General features: G+C 44.7%; 1 protein-coding gene and 7 non-coding genes across 9 annotated transcripts in view; 3 read left to right on the top strand and 5 right to left on the bottom strand.

The window, feature by feature from the left end:
• sema3h (sema domain, immunoglobulin domain (Ig), short basic domain, secreted, (semaphorin) 3H) overlaps positions 1–19,209 on the top strand; it is a 65,753-nt gene that overhangs the window by 40,786 nt on the left and 5,758 nt on the right. The window contains exons 9-17 of one of the 2 annotated variants that reach the window (XM_056384850.1): positions 11,052–11,121; positions 14,233–14,377; positions 14,745–14,834; positions 14,981–15,110; positions 15,203–15,291; positions 16,747–16,788; positions 17,444–17,598; positions 18,396–18,457; positions 18,554–18,696. In XM_056384850.1, the coding sequence (XP_056240825.1) occupies positions 11,052–11,121; positions 14,233–14,377; positions 14,745–14,834; positions 14,981–15,110; positions 15,203–15,291; positions 16,747–16,788; positions 17,444–17,598; positions 18,396–18,457; positions 18,554–18,696 (926 nt within the window). Of the gene's footprint in view, positions 1–11,051; positions 11,122–14,232; positions 14,378–14,744; positions 14,835–14,980; positions 15,111–15,202; positions 15,292–16,746; positions 16,789–17,440; positions 17,599–18,395; positions 18,458–18,553; positions 18,697–19,209 lie in introns of both variants that reach the window. The other variant, XM_056384849.1, reaches the window with a different exon arrangement.
• trnar-ccu (transfer RNA arginine (anticodon CCU)) lies at positions 278–350 on the top strand. The gene has a single exon. It is a non-coding gene; the product is annotated as a tRNA-Arg (tRNA).
• Positions 357–428, top strand: trnam-cau (transfer RNA methionine (anticodon CAU)). The gene has a single exon. It is a non-coding gene; the product is annotated as a tRNA-Met (tRNA).
• Positions 747–818, bottom strand: trnam-cau (transfer RNA methionine (anticodon CAU)). The gene has a single exon. It is a non-coding gene; the product is annotated as a tRNA-Met (tRNA).
• On the bottom strand, positions 1,280–1,351 carry trnam-cau (transfer RNA methionine (anticodon CAU)). Its single transcript has one exon. It is a non-coding gene; the product is annotated as a tRNA-Met (tRNA).
• trnar-ccu (transfer RNA arginine (anticodon CCU)) lies at positions 1,358–1,430 on the bottom strand. Its single transcript has one exon. It is a non-coding gene; the product is annotated as a tRNA-Arg (tRNA).
• On the bottom strand, positions 2,675–2,746 carry trnam-cau (transfer RNA methionine (anticodon CAU)). The gene has a single exon. It is a non-coding gene; the product is annotated as a tRNA-Met (tRNA).
• trnar-ccu (transfer RNA arginine (anticodon CCU)) lies at positions 2,753–2,825 on the bottom strand. The gene has a single exon. It is a non-coding gene; the product is annotated as a tRNA-Arg (tRNA).

Genomic DNA, 19,209 nt, shown 5'->3' with positions numbered 1-19,209 from the left:
TAGGATCAAATGGAGATGCTCTGAAGATCTCTGCTCTTTGGGGATGACCCCCCCGACATGCATGAACTCTGACTTTACAAACATGTTAATCAGTAGAACTGTTAAAACTAATTTACCCTCTATACTGAAATATCAATGAGGCCAACCAGTTTTGTAAAGTGAGTTCAAATTGAAGTTGCTCTCAAGACACTTAATGCTATTTGTCGTGTTATTGAAAGCTGTTGTTTTTGCCTTCAATTTGTATTTCCACATGACTAGTCAGCCAGCAACATGTAAAGCCCCAGTGGCCTAATGGATAAGGCACTGGCCTCCTAAGCCAGGGATTGTGGGTTCGAGTCCCATCTGGGGTGATTTACAGCAGAGTGGCGCAGCGGAAGCGTGCTGGGCCCATAACCCAGAGGTCGATGGATCGAAACCATCCTCTGCTAACAGTTTTACAGTATGGTTACCTGAACTACAACTGGTTTGTGCAAACCATCTCAGACTGTACTCAAAGCTACTTTGGGTCCACCCCAAGGCCTCCTACCAGTTGGACGTCTGGAAGACCTCCAATGGAGGAGCCCCAACAACCTCAATGGTCTCCTTTTGACATAATAAAAGAGGTTATAATAAAATTGCTTTGTAGGTGGACTTATTGCACATCTGACCTATTCAGCGTGACTATAATTATGTGTTTAATCCTTGTAACTGAAGCAGCACTGGAAGAGACTACATAGTTGGCACTTACCAGCCTTAGATAAAACTGTTAGCAGAGGATGGTTTCGATCCATCGACCTCTGGGTTATGGGCCCAGCACGCTTCCGCTGCGCCACTCTGCTTTAAATCACCCCAGATGTTATTTGAACTCTCAATCCCTGGTTTAGGAGGCCAGTGCCTTATCCATTAGGCCACTGGGGCTTCTAGGCTGAAGTTTGGCCAAATCTGTCAACATACAGTCATGAGCTCTGGGTGTTGAATGTAAGATAGAGATCGTGGATACAAGAGACTGAGATGAGTTTCCTCTGAAGGGTGGCTGGGCTCAGCCTTAAAGAGTATTAGGAGGTCTGACATCCACAGGGAGCTCGGAGTAGAGCTGCTGCTCCTTTCTACCAAAAGGAGACCATTGAGGTTGTTGGGGCTCCTTCCATTGGAGGTCTTCCAGTCGTCCAACTGGTAGGAGGCCTTGGGGTGGACCCAAAGTAGCTTTGAGTACAATCTGAGATAGTTTGTGCAAACCACTTTGTCATCGATCATTTCAGAAGACTCTGTTGTACTTCAGGTAACCATGCTGTAAAACTGTTAGCAGAGGATGGTTTCGATCCATCGACCTCTGGGTTATGGGCCCAGCACGCTTCCGCTGCGCCACTCTGCTGTAAATCACCCCAGATGGGACTCGAACCCACAATCCCTGGCTTAGGAGGCCAGTGCCTTATCCATTAGGCCACTGGGGCTTCACATGTTGCTGGCTGACCACTTCTATCATGACCATGATGTTGATGTCTGGAAACAGTCGTCCCAGATGACCACTGTGGCTTCAGGTTTGACACATGCAGAAAGGGCACACAGAGACAGAGAGAGCTCTGTGGAGACAGGACTGGTTTCTTATCACTAATGTTTTTGTAAACAGATGATAGACACACACACAGACACAGACACAGACACACACACACACACACACACACACACACACACAGAGTTACTTCTGTGTGAACATATGTACATGAACTCATACAGTAAATCTTTCTTTCACATGGTCAAACCCTTGCACAGACACACATGCAAAATAAGAAACATTTGAATACACACACACACACGCACACACACGCACACACACACATAGTTGAGCTGTTAACACGTACTCGAGCTTCAGCTTGTCTGTGTACACAAGACAGTTCTGACTTGTCGGGAGCATAAACATTTCTAGCCAGCGTGCCTGTGGCCACATATTACACAACTGATAAGGCTGCATACAAATTTGTTTGTGCACTCTCTTCAGCAGAACACACACACACACCCACCCACACCCACACTCACTCTAAACCACAAACCCATATACAGGAGATTAACCCATCAGGTTAAGAATGCTGTCAGTGTTGTGTTTATGCCACGCTCTGCCACACAGAAACACTACAAATCCCATAAAACCTTGACGGTCTGCGGGGCCCTCATAGCAGCAAAGCTGTGGATACCACCTGGCTGTGTGTGTGTGTGTGTGTGTGCGTGTGAGTGAAACTTTTACAGTGATTAAGTTTTGCAGAATGTTTTGAGGGAGCTGAGTTACAGAAGACACAGAGGTAATCAATCACCTGCGTTCAAAAGAAGCAGCAGGTACCAAACATTACTGGTTCCTGTTTCACTCACATCTACAGTAGTTTTTCTTTCTGTGTGTATTTGTGTAAATTACACACAGAAAGTATTTGGGTTCACTTTCTGTTGCTGCTTTAACAGATGAAAAGTATTTGATACCATGTGGGACAAATCCATGTTAAACTGAAATAATAAAGTAGATGTCTCAGCTCGCTTTTTGTACCAGGTACTTGTTTTTCCTCTGCAGTTAGTACCCCCTGAATGCAGCGTTGTTACTATAGTGATGGTGCACAAAGCTTTCGTGATATCATCTTCTTCAACGTGACACACACATGAACAATGGAGGATATCAAGTGGCCACCGAACAGCCAGCTCTAGATAAAACTGTTAGCAGAGGATGGTTTCGATCCATCGACCTCTGGGTTATGGGCCCAGCACGCTTCCGCTGCGCCACTCTGCTGTAAATCACCCCAGATGGGACTCGAACCCACAATCCCTGGCTTAGGAGGCCAGTGCCTTATCCATTAGGCCACTGGGGCTCTGGTGATGTGAAAGTCAGGGGGAAAAACATTGACAACAAGAGCGAAACTGAACACCAAAGCAATGAAAACATGGGGAACGTGAGACAAAAGCACCAACGTAGTGAACCAACAATGCTAGTGCTCAGCAGTCTTTGTCCCAGGATGAGACTTGGACACACGAGCCCTGGTTGAGGAGGCCGGTGCAGACAGGAGAGGCCAGTATAAGTAAGTTTTCTTTGCTGCTGAACCGACCAAATAGTTTTTGTTTGTAAACAAAACCAAATTGTAAACATGACGCTGTCACATAATAAAAAAAAATAATAATATTGTCCTGCTGTGAAAGGCGTCAGATCAGAAAAGGCTTCTGTGGGTCGTTCTGCTGTTTTATGTGGAGGACTTGTTGTAAACATTTCCTTCACCTATGTTTCCTTTAGTGTATGTTTGTAGTTGTGTGCTCACGTGTAAGATGGAGTTTCTGAAACGCCCTTACAGTTGTTTTGAACAGAGCATCTGGTCTTTGAACGCCACATGGATTGACTAATGACACAGGATTGCTTTGAGGTTGTTGTTCGGGGCCGTAGAGGCTGCGTCTACGTTCACAAGGCTCGCTGTTTATGTGTCTAGCTCTCGCTGTCGATGCCACTTGTTGTGTGAAATTACACGTCAAGCCTCATTGAACCACAATCATTCAAAAAGCAAACAGTGGTGTGGAAGTGGTTCATGTTTACAGACGTTCGTCCCGCTGCCCGTACGAGCTGGAACTACTCAGATTCTCCTGTGGTGAAAAGTTCAGTTCACAGGAAGGATCCTCTGCTGTTTACTGCTGCTGTCCCTGCTGTGGGTGTTGTTGTTGCTGACAGGCATGCAATGAGGTTTAAGAGCTGGAGACAGACGGCTCTCTGTGGCCGGACTCAGTATCATGACACCAGAGACAAAGGGGTATTTTCAGGCGTTTTCGTCATCTATTTTTGTCTGTGTTTGTATGATTCAATGTTCCAGCCGTGTCCTTGTTACTGCAGCATCCGCTGATGTCGGAAAAGAAGGAAAAAGAAGTAAACGTGAGGGACAAAGAGGAATTATATTTGGAAGGATGATACTGAAGGATGAGTGGTACATCTGAATGAAGATGAGGAGGAGGGAAAGAAGAATAACATGGTGTATGTCTGTATCTTCTGTCTCTAAAGGTTTCTCAATCTAAACAATAACAAAAGACGACGTTGGGCGACGTCATGTAATACCGTGGGATCATGGGAGTTGTTCGAGTCTAACCCGCGGACCGCACGTCATCCCCTCTCCCTTTCCTCTGGATATGGATATGATGTCACTGACAGGCGACCAATGAAAGGAAGAGTTACCATGTTTAAAACACAGATTTCTCTGATTGAGAATTGATGGAAACATTGGTGATGAACAACAAACAGAACAGAGGTTGAGTTGTTTTTAGACGTTTTAACGTGGAAAAGTTACAGATTATAACTAACTTAACTTTAAAGGGCAAACATGACGAACGGAGGAGAGGAAGGGGAAGAAAAGTGATGAGGAGAATCTGCAGAGAAAGATCTGGTAGAAAAATCAAAGGACGTAGTGAGAATAGAGGGAGTGAAGGAGGGGAAGATGAGGGGATGGAGAGCAGATGTATTCACCCTCAGTCTGTTTGGATGCAATTTATTCTTGAGTTAAAATCATAGAAGAAATGGAAGAGTTGGATCTCTACCATCCACATGCAAACCTCCGTCCTTGAGCTGAGGATAGAGCTGTTACACGTGTGAACGAGCCACCGGGACGCCCTGCCCTGTCAGAGTAATCTGACAAATGTATTTCCACTATTTACTGCTTAATTACCTCATCAACAAAACACATTCTGTTTGAAGCGGCTACGCAAACATGTTGTGTGATACTGAAGACAATTAATCATGTTCTGACGCCTCCATTCAGCCTCTCTAATCCATCATTGCCTGTGAGAAGCTACTTGAATGGAAGCCCAGTTCATCAGAAGGAGAAGCAGAGGAGAAAGATGGAGGGGGGAGAACGGGATGAGGATGGAGACCAGTGGTTAGAGGATGTTATCGTGGTGGAGGAGGAGAGGGAGGAGGAGAAGGTGGAGGACTGGAAAGAAATTTAGCTTTGGGGGTGGAAAAGTAAATAAAGTTAGAAATGGAGGATGTAGAAACGATGGAGGAGGAGGAGAGAGACGACGTTCCTCAGGAAGAGACAAGAAAGGAAAAATGTTAATATTTCGGACACGGTATTTAAAGGTTATTGAAGACGGCGGGACACAGGCGGGAAGTGTGGAGCAGCTTCCACTAACACTAGTTTTATTTTCCCCTCGAGCTACGGCGCCCTGAGAGTGACACAGCTTCACTGTTTAGAGTGGGAGAAGATGATGAGAAGAGATGAAGACAGTGAGTTTTAGAAGTAAGAAAAGGTTCTCACTGATCGTCATTAGGAGGAGGACGACTAAAGAGACGTGATGTTTGTGAACAAGGAAACCCAGACAGAAATACGACGAGGACGGGAGGAGTGAGGTGAAGTGAAGCTAAAAGGGTGTGAGGGGTGAAGGGAGGGAGGGAGGAGGGAGGGAGGGAGGGAGGGGAATGGGGTTAATAGGCAAAGATGGAACAGACTGTAAGGTGGAGAGGGGGAGGAGGGGAGGAGGAAGGAGAAAACAACAAGGAGGACACATGGAGTTTCCTGTGGACAGAAGATTTTAGTCTATTGAATGTGAATTACTGGTTTGGCCAACAGCCATATTCCTGCTGGCTGGACTCCCAGTCTTAACGTTATTAAAAGTAGAATCACTGATAATATTTTCTCTCTAAATAGATGTACAACATTTATTTTCAAATGAACATCCAACTGAAAGTGTCACTTTAAATTGATTCATCAAATTTTATATTTTTAGACGTCAGTTCATACATGGTGGGGAAAATAAATAAAAGAAATGGTGTCCACACATTTGGAGGAGCAGATATCTCAGAAATGTTGAAACTAAGAGAGACATCAGTGTGGAGATAACAGCAGCAGCTACAGGGGAGAAAATGTGTCAAGGGGGAAATAGATGGAGCGGCAAAAGGAATAGGGCCAATAGCTGGGGGGGGGGGGTTAAAGGACCAGACAGGATGGAGGCAGGGGGCTGTTATTGGCAAATTACTGAGGATGGCAGAGGAGAAAATTAAGAGGGGGAGGGTGGTCAGAAAGGTGAGGAGGAGGAGGAGTGAGTGGATGTTGGCATTCAGGGCAGGGAGGGAACAGCAGAGAAATGAGGAGGTTAGAGGAGTCCGCCTGGGGGCTATGGCCAGACAATTAAGAGGAGGAGGAGGAGGAGGAGAGAGAGAGAGAGAGAGAGAGAGAGAGAGAGAGAGATAGGGGCTGAGGCTGCAGGTCTGCGGGCGAGACAAGACTATCTTCCCTCAGGGGGAAACAGCCTTTTTGTTTAGAGAAGAAGACACAAGAAGAATCCTCCAGAGAAAATAGGCCAGACAGACAGATGGACAGGGAGATGGAGGGAAGGAGAGATAGTGGGAGGGAGAGTGGAGACTGGTGTGGTGGTGGTGGGGGGGGGGGCAAAAGTCAGACACAAAGAGAAGGCGAGAGATGACTAGAGGGATCCTGGGAAGTCCAGGAGGATTTGAGCAGAAAGGGACGGGGGGGGGGGGGGGGGGGGGACACGAGCACCTGAGCACCTGAAGAAAAGATAAGAGCGACAGAAAAAGGAAGAGGAGTAGATTCAGAAAGAGACAAAGAAAAGCAGCTCAGAACGAGGGATTACTGTGAGTGAGATGGTGGCCGGCTGTCTGACGGAGAAAGAGACGGAGATTCTGTGAAAAAGATAAAAAAGGGAGAAAAGAAAAGAAGCTGCAACATGATTATTTACATATTTGAAAACTTTAAATCGGCTGCTCAGATAACGTTGCAGACTGACCTTCATATTTCCTGCTCTCTGTGTTTCTGATGGATGTGTGTGTGTTTTACTTTCCCTCCCCGGCTGAAGAATCACCACATTAAATACACCACAGTTTAATAAATCTAAGGCAGATATAGAAGCAAGGTGGAGCGGCTGTAAATCAGTCCTGGTTTAAACTTGTCACGCAGCGATAAGAGCGAGTCTCTGCCAACCTGAGCTGTAAATAACCAAAACGTCGTCTTCAAAGTCTGTAAAAAAGAAAAATGATTTTCTGGCTGCGTCTGTGACTAACTATGTTTTCATGTGGAGCTGAATTCACAGTGAGGTGCTGAGAAGAAAGAGAGGCTGACTAACTTTGAAACAGACGGCAGGGACTCGGAGTTTCTCTCTGCAGGGATTACCGAAGTTTGTGTTAAGTTTACGTTCGACAGTATATTTACTTCTACACTCTGTGGCCTCCTTTCTCCTCCTGACTCTGAAACACAACACTTTGTCAGACGCAGCAAAATGAGATTTCTCTTTCCTTTGGTACCGGTACAGACACACCAGATGATTACCGGGTTTTTTGGCGGTATTTCTTTTAGCCATGCTAGCTGTGTAGCGCCGCTGCTCTGCTGGGTTTTCAGTCGGCTGCTTCACTTTGGTCCAGACTGAAATATCTCAACAACTACTGGATGGATGGTCATGAAATTATCTGCACACGTTGCTTCTCTCCGGAGGATGAATCCCAGCAACTTTGGTGATCCCTCGACTTTTCCTCTGGCATGTTAGCATGTTTGCAAGACGATGAACGTGTTAAATGTTGTTAGCATTTAGGTGGAAGCACTGCTGTGCCACTTTACAGAGCTGCTAGCATGGCTGTAAACTGTTAGTCTTGTTAATGTGTTTGTGCATAAAAAACAGCTGTTCCTCATCGGTACCGCTGCTATCAGAGTCGCAGTCTTTTATCTTTCTTTGTCTTGCTCAAATTAGAGCAACTGGAAACTGAAAATAAACACCTGACACAGGGAGACAGGAGGGCTGATGCTCACCTGTAGGAGCTGCTGTACTCACAGTTTCTAGATGTTTTTTAGAGTAAGACTCTTTGTGTTAACCTCTGTACTCTGTCACGCCCCGGTCTGATGTGTGTGTCTTGTGTGTAAACATTAAATGTAACCTACACATCCAACAAAAGTTTAAACCACATTGAGCCGCGTTTTTACCAACATGGCAGAATATCCTCCAGCTGAGAATCAGCACTGACTTCTGGGACGTGTGTGTTCTCTCTTTCAAAGTAAACATCTTTATCCTTCTCTAATCCAGTTTACTGTAATAAGTATCTGCCACTTGTTGGCCTGTTTTTCTTCTTCTTCTTCTTCTTCTTCACCTCCTGCATATCAAGAGTTTATTTACCATTCCTCGGCTCTCACTTGAGTCCAGCAGAAAAACATCTTCAACACTGTGTCGTTACAGTAACATGGCCATATATGGTTCTGACCACCACAGCGGCTCTTGTTTGGATGATTACAGGCTCGGGTGAATTCACAAATGGGTTTTTATCTGTTTTTTGTTTTATCTAATCGCCATCCGATCACCCCAGTAAACATGTTCCCGCCAGGTTTAGAGGGAGACTCTTTCATCTGGACTGAAATGGCTTCCACCGGCCGGGCTGCACGGCTGTGAAGCTCTGCTCTGCAGGTTTAGATATAAATCTTCCTGTGCCCTTCTTCTGACTCTCTGGCTCATCTCCTCCTTTGGATGAAAGCGTTCACCAAACAGCAGATATATCATCCAGAGTAATAAAGCAGAACTGCCATTAAAAAAAACAAAAACACTTTTAGACAAGAAGAAAGGGAGATAAATAAAGAAGAGATGATAAAAGTTGTGATTAATGAAAGGAGTTGTAGACAGTGGGATTTTCTCTGAGAGCAGGAAAGAAAACGAGCTGGAAATGATAAGAGGAGAGAGAGAAGGTGGAGGGATGATGAACGGACGGAGCAGAGATAACTGCACAAACAAGATGTCTGCACCGTAATTTAAAAGAAGGAAGAAGGAAATTGAATAATGAAGGAGTGATATATTAAATAAGGGATGGAAGGAGGGAGCGATGTGTACGCTGCAGGCTGCAGACTACCCACAGTCCTCTCTGTCCTGAGGGGCTGGCTCAATGTGTGTGTGTGAATATATATACAGTAAAGAGAGAGTGTGTGTGTGTGTGTGTGTGTGATGATATTAGACTTGCACTGCAGGCTGCAGTTCCATGGAGGCCACCTGAAGCAGCAGGAACGACAGGAATGTGGGAATAGTGATACGCTTCGTCGTCTCCGTCACCACGGTAACACGACTGCCTCAGCGTGGGAGAGGAGAGGAGGAGTACAGCCGAGGAGATGAGAGGAGGAAAGAGAAGAAAAGTAGAGACACATTCAAACCTCGTTTTAAAACGTCCTTTATCACTGCGAAGGTTTCCAGACGCTTTGAATCTCAGCATCAACCTGAGTTTAAACCTTTTTATAGAGTTTCTGAAACTTTTCAAGTTATTTGCCGACCGTACCCGGGGAGCCGAGTCAAGTCACGTATTTATAGTTTATCACAGCGTGCCACACAGGAAACAAAGGCCTCTGTTCTCCACCGCTGTGATTGGATGATAAAAACATTCCCCACTCTTATCTCAGACTAAAGAGCAAAACAGAAAATCTTGAATCTTGAATTTATTGTGATTCAAATGAAGCGTGAAACTCGAGGTCGAGCTGTGACAGGAGACGACTGAATCACTGAGCGTGAGCAGCACGAGAAATATGTTGAGAATCTGACGAACTGTGACGAACTGTGACGACCACGAGCTGCGAGTCAAACCTTTGGACGCCCACACGAGTGTCTCATACATCTTGAATGTTATCATTGGGGTTTTTTACCAATTGATTGATTTTGTGATTATTTGGGCCTGAGTGTCACCAGATAATCCATAATTCATTTGTGATTCAAAAACAAAAGTCTCTTCATTTTTTGTTTCCAAAACAAAAAACTTAAAGACAAAATGTTCCAATTTTGGTTTTAACGAAATTACTTTTTGTTTTATAATTGAAAATCATATAAAAACATAAATTTGATTTTCGGTTTCAAACTAAATAATGATCAAAGAAATCGCCCAAAACTAAAAACAGATGATGTTGATTGGTTTTTTGTTTTTTCTTCCTGTTTTGGTTTTGAAAAAAATAACAGATCTACGTTTTTTTTAATTTTTGAATTAGAAATGAATTATGGATGATGTGATGATGTGTTTGTGTGAGTTGGAGTTCGGCCTAGTGGAAGTCAGGGACACTGCAGCGTACACAGTTTTCCTCTAAACAAACACAGTGACGTGTTTTATTATTAATGAATTCAGTTTGTGTGTGAGTGTGTAAATGACCTTTAGAGGACGTTTCTGCCGCCTGTTTGTTTGTTTGTCTGTTTCCTGTCAGTCATTTGGGACGTGCTTTGTTGCCGCTGTAATTTTGGATTTCTAAAAGGACCTTGATGGTCCTGAGGAGAGAAGCAGCAGGTGTGTGTTTTATGTTACTCACAGTTTCTCCGACAGCACATCGTTAATTAGAGTCTGTGTGACACCGACGGACTCTCACTGAAGCTCAGACATTATAAGATGGGACGCGCTCAGCAGAGCGTTGCTCCACAGAACCTCTGCAGGACACCTTTAATTAAACCTTTGTGTCATGGAGTTTTTATTTATAGTAAATTATCTTTTACCAGTATTAGAGTTGATTGGCTCTGACCTGCAGCTCAGAGTGTTGCCAATAAAGTTTTAATTAGTGTCATTTATCAAAGCAACAGTTCAAAGAATCTTCATCTCTATAATTTGTCAAGATCAGACACTTGATCTCTGATGAGATCTTGAAGTTCAATCGCCAGAACACATTTAAAAAATCCACAGCTGAGTCACCGATGGCGCCGTGCGACACCAAACACATCGAGTGTGTGTGTGTGTGTGTGTGTGTGTGTGTGTGTGTGTGTGTGTGTGTGTGTGTGTGTGACAGCAGGTGTTGTTCTCCTGTGGCCGACTCGGCGCTCAGCTCTCCCACTGTGGCTGCTTATTAACGGCTACAGATTCATTACAATCAGCCAGTCAGCCATGCTGCCAGCACGCCCGCCTCTATTAGTCACACAGTCAGACTGATAAAGAGACACACACACACACACACACACACACACACACAGGCATGCACATAATGAATACCAAACACCACCCCTCACACATACAAACAGTTTACTCCAACCTGTGCAACAACATCTTCAACACCTGCAGTAAAGTTATAACTTGTTATTTTTCACATGGTTTAACTTGTGTTTTCTTTATTCTCTCCATCCAGAGGACATCTTCATCCTCCAGGGGAAAGACAAGAAGAACCCTCTCATCTACGGCCTGTTCACCACCTCCAGGTCTGTGCAGCAGAAAACAACTTTAACACCCTTGTGTAAATGTTGAACAGAAGGGAGGGACTGGGAGAGTCTTAAATTTCCACTGGGTGTAGAAATGTTGTTTCTATTCCTCATAGTGGGAAAAAAAGCACTGAATCATCAGTATTGATAAACAGCCACATCAGATATTTTTAGACTCGTCTTTCCTCTGAGTGTCAAATAGAAATGTAGAGTCGAAGAGAGCAGACTACTGGAGGTGTAATAAACGTGTATATGTGATTTTAGAAGAGTTATTTTATCATCACAGCCACAAACTAAACTGCAGATAACAACTAGGAAGTTTTCAAAAGGGAAAAATTAAGTTTCACACATAAAATGTAGAAATTGTTTGGTTTTTTTAAGCTGGTTTATGTTTCGATTTTGAACTTTTCCTTCAAATACTGAACAAATCAGCGTCGTCCTGTATTTTATTTCATAATGATGGAAGTTCTGTGACGTGACGTCACTGTAGCTGTGTCCCAGTTCACGAGCCGCATCCTTCAGAGGACGAAGGTGTGGTCCTCCGTAGACCACCAGGGCTGAACGGAGGATTTCCGCTGCGCGTCACCAGCTGTTCCCGCCCTTTACCGCTGAGTTGTACCGTTAGCTGCTGAAACACCATCCTGTCGGATCCTTCGCCGTCCAGGAAAAGACGGACGCACTTGAAGGAGCGTTTGAACTGGGACAGTCGGCTGGGACGCAGTCGCTCTTTAAATGCAGCTTCTGTGACCCACATGATGATGATGTATGATGTCACACACTGTGAGATACACCCAGGGTGTAAGGTCGTCTGTCACTGTGACCCATGAATGAAACACATTCAGACATCATCATCATCATCATCATCATCATCATCATCATCATCATCATCATCATCAGTGCTCTGGCAAGTGACATGGCAAGTCTTACAGCTGTGGGTGTGTGTGTGTGTGTCTGTGTGTGTGTGTGTGTGTGTGTGTGTGTGTGTGTGTGTGTGTGTGTGTGTGTGTGGTGTGTGTGTGTGTGTGTGTGTGTGTGTGGGTGTGTGTGTGTGTGTGTGTGTGTGGGTGTGTGTGTGTGTGTGGTGGGAGAGGTTAGAGTTTGACCCACATCATATTTTCCTCACACACAAACAAAGACACTCAGAGTCTCTCATTTAAAGACAGAACGTCTCTTTTTGAGGAGACATCAAAACAATAAAAATAAAAACAGTCCAAATATACAGAGGTCAGAACATCAAAACACAGCACTGATGATGTGCAGCTACAAACTTGATTAAAGACCATGAGACAAAACAGGGAAAATATGAAGCAGCTCTGAACTGGGCTCCATCAGAGTCCAGAGACAATGTGCTTTGTGTTAGTATCTGCAAAATGGGAATTTGCTCGCATGTTAGTGAGAGACATTCATAACAGAGAGGAAGAGGAAAACATTTTTCTTCTCCGTCTGGGACAGAGCAGCGACACAAACACCTAAAGCTGCAGACAGACAGAGGGCTGATATTCAGAAAGAGAGGCTCATTACGAGCGAGGCTGTGAAAGACGGATCACAGGTGAAGAGATGCAGAACACAGGAGAGAATAAAAAGGATAAGAATAAAATACAGACACCGGCTGAAAGCGAAGAAGAAGCCAGAACAAACGAGCGAGTGAGTAACAAACTAAAACAGTCTGCAGTTTGTCATCTTCTCCAAACGTACTGACGGCACCACACGCTCAGAGAATAACGCCAGAGCTCGACAGTAGCAGCAGCTAAAGTATGACAACACTTGGCACGGCCGAGCAGGGAGTTGGTCTGTTTTCTGGGTTTTGGAAAGTGTCTGGAATCTCAGCAGGGAACGGACAGAAATCCAAAGCATCACCCAGGGTGGGGTCCCAACCACAGAACTGCAGAGAGCAGAAAGGTCATTCCCTCTGAATGGAAACTTCTCTCTGTGGTACGCTCAGGATTTCACACACAGAGGGTTTTTGTCTCCTGTGATGAAGTCAGGACGGATTCTGTCTCCGTCTCCTGCTTTTAATATTCAGCTTCTCATTTGATATGTTTTTCAATTCAGTAACTTTGGGAAATTAAGCATCTAAATGTTGTTTTAAAAATGTTTTAAACTGCACTGAATGTGTCGTCTGTGCAGCAGTGTGTTATGACATCATAGTTAGGTTCTGTTGCTAGGCGACATCTAGTGGTCGTAGTGATGATGACAGGAGCGAGGGGAAAAGAGTCCACGTCAGGGGGAGGTGGATGGATGTGACACAGGAGAGCGGTTGTTGTTATTGTAACCATGACAACAGAGATCGTCTAACGTAACCATCTTTTCGTAAAACCTAACCAAGTCATGAAAGCCACGAAACCAGATACAAGCGAACGGTGTGTAGCTCCTTTTAAATTGGCCAAATGGATTTCATTCATACATATATATATATATGTTTTTATTTAAACTCAAAGATCATTGAGATTCATTTACAATGATGATGAGTAGATAAAAAAACAGTTAAAAAAGAACATGAAATTAAAACAACCAACAAGAATCAATTAAATCAATTAAAAGTTAAAAATCTAAAATGACACAGGTACAAATGTACAGATCGGATGTAACGATCAGTAACGTTGCTGTAGTTCCTGACTTCACAGAACAGCTCAGAGGCAGAAGTGAACGTTTGTTATGATCATGTTGTTAATGGTTTGTTGTGAACACGACCTCTGACCTCCTCACTGACCCTGAAGCTCAGACTACACACAGCCACCGTGATTCACGCTCGCAGCACGGCTTTTCTATCTGCTCTGTTTCTAGCAGCTGGAATCTTTAGCTCTGACACATGCTGCCAAGAATCTCGACCATGATGTTAACTGCAGTGGATGGGGTGTGTTGTGGTGGGGACTGATGTGCTAAAAGCAGCTGGACGCTGGTTTGGAGCAGAGTCAGTGAATCAGTGCGTTCAAGCTGAAAAGCCACAATGACTCACAGCTCTTCGTACGGTGCTCCACTTTCTTATTTAACTCGCAGCTCATGGAGCGAGGACGTCAAAGCTCATGTTGTAGTGAAACAGCTGGAGAGATTCTTTGAGTCCGACTATATGATGAATGAAACTCTCCCTCCTCCTGTCTGATTCATCCTCAGTGATATTCTCAACGGTTCAGCGGTGTGCGTTTACCGGATGGAGGACGTCGTTCGAGCTTTCAAGGGAAACTTCCTGCATAAGGAGGGGCCTCAGTATAAGTGGGCGGAGTTCACAGGCAAGGTGCCCTACCCCCGACCAGGAACTGTGAGTTCATAAGATATTATATATATTATAAGTCTCTGCTTTGGGCTTTGTGTTGAGGGGACATTTATTCACTATAAGATAATACACAGCTTTTATTTTACTCCTTCTACGCTGCACAGGATGCGTTTAATGACCGATCATTTATGTAGGAAATGTCAGACAGAAATAGGAACATTTTTACATTTTGGGAAACACTTTGGTAAAAAGAAGTGGAACACAGAGGGAGGTGGGTGGACTTGATGATACCTGTATCACTGAGACTGTGTTTACTGAGGGACCGAACAGAACATATGAAAATGTTAGAGGAAGTATCATATGAACATATGAACGATTACTGAACTTAACTCTGTCTTCATCTCTCTCTCAGTGTCCCAGCAGCACGTATGGAAGCTACAGTTCGACCAGAGAGTATCCTGACGACGTCATCTTCTTCAGCAGGACTCACCCGCTGCTGCAGGTTCAGCTCTCGTCTCTTTGTTAAATCACACTTTGTGTAACTCGGTTCGATTGTAGCCGACACATTTTTCTCACCAAAGGGACAAAAACACTCTCATGTGAACTTAATGTGAAATTCAGAATTCCTAAAAGTTCTTTCTGTTTTAGGAAAATGTGCTGCCACTGGGAGAGCGCCCCCTCCTGGTCAGAGTGGGCGCTCACTACAAGTTCAGTAAGCTGCTGGTGGACAGAGTGGAGGCCGTGGACGGCACCTACGACGTCCTGTTCATCGGCACAGGTACAGTGTGTGCGGTGGTGTAGTGAAGAAGTGTAGGAAGTGCTTTAACCCCTGAGCTTTTCACAATAAAAGTCGTGTTGTTGCTGCCGCAGACTCTGGTCTGGTGCTGAAGGCCATCCATCTGCCCCGAGAACACGGCCAGAGTCAGGAGGTCACTCTGGAGCAGCTGCAGGTCTTCCAGGTACAGCAAACACTTCCTGTGGAGAAACATACTGTTGAGCCACAAACTGCTTCATGTGAACCGTTTACGACAGGAAACCACTTCACACGTCACGATCCTGTTCACATTGTTATTCCTCCACGCCGCGACAGTCTGTCTGTCCGTCTCATTCTCGTGGACACGATATCTCAGTAACACCTTCACAGAATTCTTCACATTCGACACAAACATTATATCTGGAGAACTCTTCAGGGGAAACCAGTGGGATCAACAATGAACTGATTAGACGTTGGTGCTCAAACATCCATAACTTTCACAGCTTATTATTATTATGACAAAATTTCACAAAAAATGGTTCGTATTTTCTGACTCTGGATGAACAGGGATGTGATCTGGAACATTATAGTGGAGGAGGGACACGACCACGAGGAGCTGACTCTAGTTCATCACTTTCATTATTGTGACAGTCACAGAACAAAGTTCAGCCAGACAGAGTCTCATGTCGACTGTAACAGATCTCAGAGTCTGTTTTCATTCCTCACAGAAATGAATAAAAGTTAATAATTACAACATGCACGACTCATCAAGGTGATTATGTTTTTAGATTAAAATACAGAAAGGAAGTAAATCCTGTACCACGCTTCTGCTTCGTGGTTTCCTTGAACCAAAGATTTACAACACAAGCTCTTCACATATATAAACTACATATACAACCTCTATCCAAAAACCTCCAGCAGCTGGACCCAGTTATCATGTCTTCATATTCACAGTTCAGCCAATTATCATTTCCACCGGAGGCTGAAGTTCACAAAGGAAGAGGAACAGTGTGTTTACTGATGTGGTGGATCTCCGTCTGTCTGAGTGTGGGTCGGTTTGTTCTGTGTCTGATCACCAGACTCTCAGATCAGGTCTCAGGATTATTTACAACTGTTTTTGTTGGTTTCAAGCCGCTCCCAAAGATTTTCAAACAATCTCCTGAAATGAATTCAATATGTTTGTAATCTGTCTGTCTGTCTGTCTGTCTGTCTGTCTGTCTGTCTATCTATCTATCTATCTATCTATCTATCTATCTATTTATCTATCTATCTATCTATCTATCTATCTATCTATCTATCTATTTATCTATCTATCTATCCATCTGTCTATCTATCTATCTATCTATCTATCTATCCATCTGTCTATCTATCTATCTATCTATCTATCTATCTATCTATCCATCTGTCTATCTATCTATCTATCTATCTATCTATCCATCTGTCTATCTATCTATCTATCTATCTATCTATCTATCTATCTATCTATCTATCTATCTATCTATCCATCTATCTATCTATCTATCTATCTATCTATCTATCTATCTATCTATCTATCTATCTATCTATCTATCTATCTATCTATCTGTGCAACAGTTTCTTTTTCTGTTTGTTTCATTTTGAACTCGATGTGTTTCTCACTTTTCTTTTCTCTTCCTCGCAGCACAAATCACCTGTGACAGCCATGACACTCTCAAAGAAGAAGGTAACAGATGAAAGAGAGAGAGAGAGAAACTCACTTTCAAACTTCCAAACTCTCCCCCACACACACACACACCACACACACACACTCACACCCACACTATATCACGCGTATCACTCAAATCTCCACCTTGTATCTCCAAGGACAGCTTCATCACCAGTTGCTATGGTTACCCCACCTCAGTCAGAGCAGTAATGAAGAGATGCCACACACACACACACACACACACACACACACACACACACACAGAAATACACCTTGCATTATTAAAATAGTCTGGGTTTCATGAAAAAAATCTAATGCTCACACAAACACACAAACAAAAGCAGGCATCACCATATTTACCTCCCTCACACACACACACACACACGCACACACACACACACACACACACACACACACTCTCCATGGCCAGTGTCATTGTTACACTGTGAGTTGGTGTGTGACTCAGAGGTTCAGCTGTTGATTGTCAGTGTGTCTGTGTTTTAAACTGAATACCCTCTTTCTTCTCTCCCTTATTTATTACTCCCCCCCCCCCCCCTTCCTCCCCTCTACTTCCTTTTTCCACCTCGGCCTTCCTCCCCCTGTTTTAAACCCTTGGCTTCTCCTCCGTCTTCTATTTCTATCCGTCATGCCCCCTCTCCTCCTCCTCCAGCAGTGGTTGTTTGTGGGCTCCAGGGAGGGCGTGTCCCAGCTGGCCCTGTACCAGTGTGAGCTGTACGGTCAGGCCTGCGCCGAGTGCTGCCTGGCCAGAGACCCCTACTGCACCTGGGACGGACACGCCTGCAGCCCCTACATGCCCACTGTGCGCAGGTAGGGACGGCGGCTCGCTGCAGATCTGCTCGTGTTTATCCGGAGACACTAATCTGATCATTGTAAAGTTGATATCCTCGCACAAGTTCGGTTTTGTACTCTGTTAGGAAACACATGGGATCCATTTTGTGGAATCAGATTTAAAAGCAGATTTGTTGATAGTTTGAAATGTGGCACAGATTACATCTCAACTCTTTCTGATTAGATTTTAAGCATTTTATCCTCTTTGTTCTGACCTCCCTCCACCATCATCACCTTCAGCCAAAAAACACACTAAATCTAATACAAAACACAGATTGGCATGAAATTTATTGAACAAATTCTTTTTATTTTGACCTTTTCTGCAACATCGTCTTCAGGACAAGCTTTACAGCGTCACACACTCGTCTGTTTAAAGGCTCATTAATGCTTCCTTTGCATTGAGATGGACGTTAAACAATGCATCCACTAGAGGGCGCCAACTCACATCCAGTTCCCGTCCGATCTCAGTCCAGCTGTAGTAGCTGTCCATAATATGTTTATAATTTCTCACCAACTCACATAATCTTTCCTCAAAAAGTTCCACCATTTTCAAAAGTTTTGGGCTCCACTGCTCGACGCTGCCCCGCGGGGTCCGGTGGTGCCGCTACGTTTGGTCCGTATCCGTAAGCTACGTGCAGGGAAATGAACGCAGAGCACGAACAGAAGCTCCGTCCGCGTCCGTATTCATATCTGGCGTAGAGCATGAAAGAGCTATAAGTGTGCATTACTTCCTAACAACAGGATGTAACGAAGCTTTTATTTCCTTCTCTCCGCAGGAGGAACGCTCGCCACTTGGGAGAGGACGAGGATCCGTTAACTCAGTGTGTCAGACAGGGAGGTGAGGAGACACCTGGATACATCCAGACTTCACATACAGTGTTGACATTTGTTTACAGGAGAGACAGACAGTTAACATACTCTCTGTGTCTCTCAGCTGCGCTGCAGGTGGAGGCGGAGCAGAGGGTGATGATGGTCGCCGAGGGCAACAGCACCTACCTGGAGTGTCTGCCTCGGTCCAGACACGCTGCTGTCACCTGGTACAAACAGGCTGGAGAGAACAGTCCTGAACTGAACCAGGTACACACACACACACACACACACACACACACACACACACCCACACCCACACCCACACCCACACACACACACACACACACCCACAACCACACACACACACACACACACACACCCACACACACAAACACACACACACACACACACACACACACACACACACACACACCACACACACACACACCCACACACACACACACACACACACACACACACACACACACACACACACACACCCACACACACACACACACACACACACACACACACACACACACCACACACACACACACACACACACACCCACACACACACACACACACACACACACACACACCCACCCACACACACACACACACACACACACACACCCACACACACACACACACACACACACACACACACACACACACACACACACACATACACACAGAGCTTCACAGGTGAAGTGCAACGGAGCAGGGAGAGGGAGGAGGAGCTTGATGTGCGAGCTCGATCACCAGAACGTGACCTGAC

This window comes from Seriola aureovittata, chromosome 9 (assembly GCF_021018895.1).
Source record: "Seriola aureovittata isolate HTS-2021-v1 ecotype China chromosome 9, ASM2101889v1, whole genome shotgun sequence".
NCBI lineage: Eukaryota > Metazoa > Chordata > Actinopteri > Carangiformes > Carangidae > Seriola > Seriola aureovittata.
Note: the sequence above shows the minus strand (reverse complement) of the source record. Positions and strands in the feature narration are given on the sequence as shown.